Source organism: Nicotiana tomentosiformis, chromosome 4 (genome assembly GCF_000390325.3).
Source record: "Nicotiana tomentosiformis chromosome 4, ASM39032v3, whole genome shotgun sequence".
Taxonomy (NCBI): Eukaryota; Viridiplantae; Streptophyta; class Magnoliopsida; order Solanales; family Solanaceae; genus Nicotiana; species Nicotiana tomentosiformis.
The window spans coordinates 22946976-22953971 of NC_090815.1; the positions used below are offsets into that span (position 1 = coordinate 22946976).

The 6996-nt window shown below is 37.2% G+C and overlaps 1 protein-coding gene across 2 annotated transcripts; it reads right to left on the reverse strand.

The window, feature by feature from the left end:
- Window positions 1–3232: 3232 nt before the first annotated feature.
- On the reverse strand, window positions 3233–6354 carry LOC104108616 (putative 4-hydroxy-4-methyl-2-oxoglutarate aldolase 2). 2 transcript variants are annotated; one of them, XM_009617696.4, is made up of 2 exons: window positions 6218–6354; window positions 3233–3930 (listed from the first exon to the last, which is right to left on the reverse strand). In XM_009617696.4, the coding sequence occupies exon 2, from the start codon at window positions 3914–3916 to the stop codon at window positions 3416–3418; it is 501 nt and encodes a 166-aa protein (XP_009615991.1). In that variant the 5' UTR covers window positions 3917–3930; window positions 6218–6354; the 3' UTR covers window positions 3233–3415. The 2 variants fall into 2 exon arrangements, with proteins under 2 accessions (XP_009615991.1, XP_009615992.1); XM_009617697.4 differs by having other exon boundaries at window positions 6185–6294.
- Window positions 6355–6996: the final 642 nt, after the last annotated feature.

Sequence of the window (6996 nt, forward strand, 5' to 3'; positions counted from 1 at the left end):
AAAAGATGCAAAAAAAGAAGAAGCAAAAGTTCAAAACATGGATAACAAAGAAGGAAAGTATGAATAGCATGACAAAGAAAGAGTGATGTAAGTCCCTCTATTCCTCCTAAGGGAAAAGAAAATGACTCAAAGAGTCGGCAAAGTAAGAGCCAAAAAGAGAATATGGAGTGCTAAAGGGAAGATGAACCAATTCCATTCCGATATTTCCCTCCTTAGTCCAAAAGCCTTCATTACATGCCGAAAAAGCCTTGCGTGATTTCAAACCGAGCGAGCTTACATTAGCAGTGATCTACATGAGGGGCAAGCATATGGTACTTAGAGTCGGGCTTGTGACATTCTTTTGAGAGTGAAAAGCGAATCTTTCTCGAGTCATTGAATTAAATTCTTCATTCGTAAGTGAGATGAGCTTCCGGAGAGTATAGGAGGAGGAGTTTGGGATCCACAGTGACCTGCATGAAAGTGTGAGCTTCCTTGATGAACAAAGTCGCCCTTGATGCTCAAGCGTCACATTAGAGCCATTTGTGCTTTAACATTCAATTCATAGGCTTGTTAATGATTCATAAGCATTTGGGTAATTGTTGGTCCCAATTGATTTGTGTTTGATTCAACTTAGGCCAGCTAAAATAGTCATTTTCTAGTGGAGGTGGGAAATTGTTTTAATTGCTTGAGGACAAGCAAAAACTTAAGTTTGGGGGAGTTGATAAATAGGGATTTTGGACGCTTATTTGCTCTCTTTTACTTACGTTTTAGCTCAAAATGCTTAAAGGTATTCCCGAGAACTAATGAAATGTGCTTTCTTGCAGGAATATTGGAAAACGAGCCAAAGAAGTGAAAATCAACTCAAAAAGAGTAAAATTGGACAAGAACCAAAATAAGGCAAATCGGGCTATAGTGTGGACCGCACAATACTGTGTGTGGCCATAAACTCTGAAAATGCACTGATAGAATCTCTTCACAGAGTGCGGACCGCACAATTATTGTGCGGCCGCAAAAGACTAGATTCAAAGACCTTTAGTTTTGGGAGCTTGAAGATGTGTGGACCGCATCATTATTGTGCGGCCGCACTCACAAATGTGCGATCCGCAGAGTGAAGCCCTGATCCAGTCCAAGCGCAAGGGTGCGGCCGCACTCAAAATTGTCCGGTCTGCACAATTAGAGGAAGTGCGACCGCATCTCACTTTTGTGCGACCGCAGAAAGCCATATCCACCAGTCAGTCTCAAAGTGCGGACCGCACACAGAATTGTGCGGCCGCAAAACCTTCGTAGGGGGAATTTTGTCAGATATTTTCAGCTTGGTATAAATAGATCTTTTTGTCGTTTTTAGGTTAAGTTTTGTGCACCTGAACACTTAGAGCCGTTTTTATTTACTGTATTGGGCAATTTTGTACTAGTTTAGTATTTAAACATTAGATTTTCTTTCCTTAATCAATTATTATGCATTTTATCTTAGTTTCTTCTTTAATTTCTTCATTGTCCATGAGTAGCTAAGCACTTAGCTAGGGTTGTGACCCAACTATAGTATGGGTACTTAATGGGTGATTGATTTAGGGCTTATTTGTGATTGGGTATATAAATTTTAGCTTAGTTCTTGCTTGAATTTGAGAATTGATGGTTGCAAACATTGATTCATGCCTAATTGGATTAGTCTATACTTGAGAAAGTGAGACTAAGTCTAGGAAAATTTGGCTAACAAGAAATTGGGGTGAACTCAAGAAATTGATAGCCCCAATTAAAGGGTTGAATCTAGAGATAGTAAGACCTGACTTGAGCATTTATCACTGTTTGGTGAGATACCCATTTGGACTTGAGAAAGCCGAATTGGGCAAAATCACTCAAACTACCGAGAGGTATAGAGTGAGTAATTACGTATGATTGCTATACCTCATGGTAGGGGTTGCTCTGATGGTAAGCAACCTCAACTTCCAACCAAGAGGTTGTGAGTTCGAGTTACCCCAAGAGCAATGTGGGGAGTTCTTGGAGGGAAGGATGCCGAGGGTCTATTGGAAACAGCCTCTCTACCTCATGGTAGGGGTAAGGTCTGCGTACACATTACCCTCCTCAGACCCCATTAGTGGGATTATACTGAGTTGCTGTTGTTATTGTTGTTGCTATATTGTATCCCGATCAACCAAACATGTCTAAAGCTATAAATCTGTTAGGTAACCAACTAGGCGGAAGTCGCAACCCTAGATCTTGTATAACTTGAAAAACAACCAAAACCAAAAACATTGTCTCTTAGCTTTACAACTACAAGCGTTAGCGTAAAAGTAGAAGTAGAAGTAGAAACAACATTTGAAAATGTGGAAGTGTAATCTTAGGCACGTCATACATTCACACTAGGTATATACCTAATCCCACATCAAGCTCCCTGTGGAATCGACCCCGACTCGCGTTGGGTTTTTATTATTGCATCGATCGTCTCGCAACCGAAATTAGTGGTGTGAGTTTGGGCGATATCAGTCATGACACTAGGCTATGTTGCTTGGACTTTCAAATGCTACCATCATCGTGTTGAATCTTCAAAAAGTGCACTATTTTTGGAGGATTCGACACGCAGACATTTAGGTTCTAGGTAAATTTAGTTCATCAAAGAGAACAGGCAGGTCGATTGGCAGAGTTACTTAGAGTCTAGAAACAAAACTGCCCTCGACAGCCGGGGGGGTTTTCCAGCTTCAAGATAGAAGGGTGAGGGGCAAATAGCTTTCCTAATCAACCATTATCATAATCATAAGGTCAACCAAGAAATGCATTCGGCATTTGACAGCTTCTGCTACTTTCTAAACAGTTCTTGATAGTAATTATCAGTTAATGCAGAAATTCTCTATCTTAAGAATAAAATGCTACTAACCAGCACACACAAGTTCCATTCTAAGAAAACTGATTTAAGCATCTAAGAAACTATAAAAAGAGTCACATCTAAAAAGAGATTAAAATTACATATATGCATGGCCAAGTATGAAATGCTAAGAGCATCATCCAAATAACCAAAAGAACCTCATGAGATGTCCCAAGTTTCAATCTTAAGTCCAGGAACACAGAACAAGACAAAGGTACAAGCTTAAGCGTGCGCAGGACCTGCTCCATTAAAGTTCAACTTCATGTTGAGCTCAAAGCTAAGAATATCTTTACCTTGAAGAAATACACTTTAACGATTCCTTATGAAACTACCCATCGACTACTATTCAGTGCCAAGTTTTCCAAAATTTGCAGTTCAACTAGCAAAGACAGTGTCTAAGGGGAAATAGAGTAAAATTAAGTTAAATGTGTTCCAGTGATAATGAGTTTGACTTACAGAAGATAACAGATTAACAGATCTCATAATTGCAATACATATATAGCACTAGTCCCATCATAAGCTATATATAAAAATAGAAGTTCACAACTGATGTGTACTTAATATGGTATGGGAACATTCTCAAACAGATAGCTCCATTTTTGAAATCAAAATACCATCAGTATCTGCATAAAGCCACTCACCGTCACAGATTCTAGTCCCGGCAATGGTTATCGGAACATGCTTCTCTCCAATACCCTTCTTATTGGCTTTCATTGGATGTGGCGCCAGAGCTCTTACTCCGATATCACAACCATTGATTTCGTCCACATCTCTTACACAACCATTTACTACAATCCCAGCCCATCCGTTGTTTTGAGCTTGTACTACAGGGTTGCCACCCAAAATTGCACATCTCAGACTGCCGCCTCCGTCGACGACAAGAACTCTTCCATTACCTTTCTCCTCGAGAAACTCACGGACCAAAACATTGTCTTCAAATACTTTCAGAGTGACAACAGGTCCTGAGAAGACTTGGCGCCTGCCGTATATTTTGAAGATTGGCTGCAGTGCACGTAGTTCACCACTCACAATAAGCTGTGGGTTTGCATCACAAACTTCAGCAGTGGTAACCAAGGCCATCCTATGTAAAACACCTACAGGGAATAAAGGATAGATTTTGTTGTTACTCGTAAGAAAAGCTACCAGATTCCTTTTGTTCTGCATCACTCAACTAATCATTTTGCTTAATATCGAAAACAAGTAAGAATCAAACAAATGCTAGAATAAGAGAACAATGAATTTTTTACGCATTTTATGTAATGCTTAGATATTCAAGAAGATAGTCAAATTCACTTCTTTTAATCGGGCAAGAGAACATAGCAAAAGAAATCCATATGTTACGCTCTATACAGGATCTTGAATTTAAGAAACATCTAAACTAGATTACTTGGAGAAGTATTTCACCACACCCCATGTAACTGAAACATGTTGGGTTTCCATTTAGTAATTAGTTTATGCCACATCAGATGCAACAAGACTGATCTTGTCAGATTCAGGTTCATATTTGGAGTTAACTCTTGTTCTTTAACTTAAAAGGAGGATTTTCTTAAATCTTGGGTCTTAAACTTAAAAGGAGGTTAGGGTTTATATCTATCATCTTTAGCTGCAGAGCTCTCTGCTCTCTCATAAAGAAAATGGGAATGAACATTTAATTTTCCATGTATTAATTCAAGAAATATTAGGGATTTTTGGATAATGAAAATGGCATGCAAGATTTGCTAAAACAATAATAGAATCAATGGGTATTAGTACCACTGTGTTAAGGGGTAAGTATAGCGACTCTGGTTTAGAGTTGTTTGTGACTTATCTTAAGTCTAAGAGACTTAGCTCCACAAGTTTTAGCCAGAGAAAACCAAAGAATAAATCGAAGAAGTGGAACTTGGAGAAAGGACCTCACAGGACAAATATTACATGAGTAGACTCCATCTAATATCTGCAGTCCCAATTGAGGAAGTAGGAAGTTCGCAAAGACAACATTTTTGAGATTGTCATTACATTATTTTCTATGATACATAGGACTCCAGCAAAAACAATTAACTTACGGTGAAGAAGAAAAAGATCACAACAGCTAAAAATTACTCAATTAAAACTCACCAGATAGAGAAAACTGAACTACAAACAAGACTCTATCAATCACCACTCACCAGCACCATATTCTTCGCAATGAAAAAGGATTCTCACCTCTACGGGTAGTCTCAATCTTATTTTAGGGTTCCAAAGTTTATTTCTGTTAGCCAGCGTACTAATTTCACTGGTGCAAGCATCATTGAGACTCGATCACTTTTAACACAATCTGGTGCTACAATTTTTTCTTTAGGCTTCCAAGGCTTACTTATTTCAAGCCAATATTTATTATTGCGTAAGCATCGTAAAATTTGACCCCTTGGGTACAGTACAACACCATCTTTACTCTTCATTATCCTAATGATTATGTATATCTTTCCTGCCACATATACCAGTCCCTGATTTTGACTACCCCTTGTAACGAGTGCTTTCCATAGCATAGTCTTAAAGTGGTCATTGAACAAATAACATTATGCTGGTAGGCAGCAAAGAGTTTTTAAGAAATAAATGTTGGAATACGACCAGGGTTCAGATCCCAGTAAAGACAAAAATGCCCAAGTCTTGGAGGCACACTTACTACCCAGTAACTGTGCTGGAGGGAGGTAAAATAGTCAAGGTGCGCGAAAGCTGTCCCCTACACCATCATTATAAAAAAGGAAATAAATGTTGGAATACAGGAGATAGCACATCATCAGCAAACAACATATCTGGAAACTAGCCTTTGTTTGTCTGTTCAATCACTAGATTGACAAATGAAGAAAGCAGTAGAATCTTTAGGCTTCTATAAGTCTATTCTAGGTGGGTTTTGAAGGGGTGTACGATGGGGAAAAGAATTCTGGAAACCCAAACCAAATGATAATGACTTTGATCATGCACTAATGGAAGCAGGGTGGATCTACATTAACAAGGTAAAATTAAAAATAAAATCACCAAATCAAGCACTTGCATACTAATTATGATCATGCTATATAAACTCTTGATGTCAAAGTCCTCACCCCAAATTTGGTTCGATAATGACTGCTAATTTGTTAACCTGTGGGGACAGATAATAATCCAAATAATCTTGGTAGGTGAATTAAATTAAACATATCTAAAAGAAAATCAAACATATTTATGACAATTCCAAACAACCCAATTTATAAAATCAAGTTAATTCTTGATCAATCTCACAAACAAGCACCATATTCATCATTTTACTCACAGCAACTGAAAATTTTCAAGAACCTTAGAACAATCAGCTAAAATGGCAAACATAAATAACAAACTTTAAATAACAAATTAAACCTGGGAGATGGGATTTGAAAACGAGGATGTTACCTAGATGTCTGCTGACTTGTTTGAAGCTGAGAGAGAGGTAGAGAAGAGATCTGGATCAGTAATAGATCTTTGCAACTGTATTTGTAACTATTTTTTTCCTCTAAATTAATCAGTGCATCCCACGTGCCTTCTTTTTAAGAAATCAGACTTTGTGGGAGTATATAATATTGGCTAAATATCAGACTTTTTGGATGTCTGTCTGAGTTTGAGCACAATCTTTTCAATAATTTATATTAAAGTTAAAAGTAAATGACTTGTCACCTTGAGGTTTTGGTACAAAAAGCAAAGTTATATATTATTGTTATAAGAAAAATAAAATTATGGTGGATATGTACTCTTCTTCCATGATCTTCTCAAATGTTTAATGACATATTTTTATGCTTAATGACATATTCAATGACATATTTTTCTTCACTTTTCATGCCCATATAAAGGTCTTGTAATAGATAAGAAAATACACACAATTGAAGAAGAAAATCTCTTCCTTCTCTCTATCTCCATTTCTTGTTCATGTTTTACTAAATTGCTTTTATTTCATAACAACATTTCTTATTCATGTTTTACTAAATTGCTTTTATTTTATAACACGATATCAGCACGAATTGCTCATTTCATGATCTTCTACGTCAAGACTATGTAAATTATAAGCAGACAATGAGATCAAGTACAATGAAAAATGTCTTGGATGATAATACAAAGATAAATTTTACATCCATCTAAACCCATTCATACTTTCATATCTTTGTTTTTTTTAATTGTATCCAGTGAAATAAAGAACT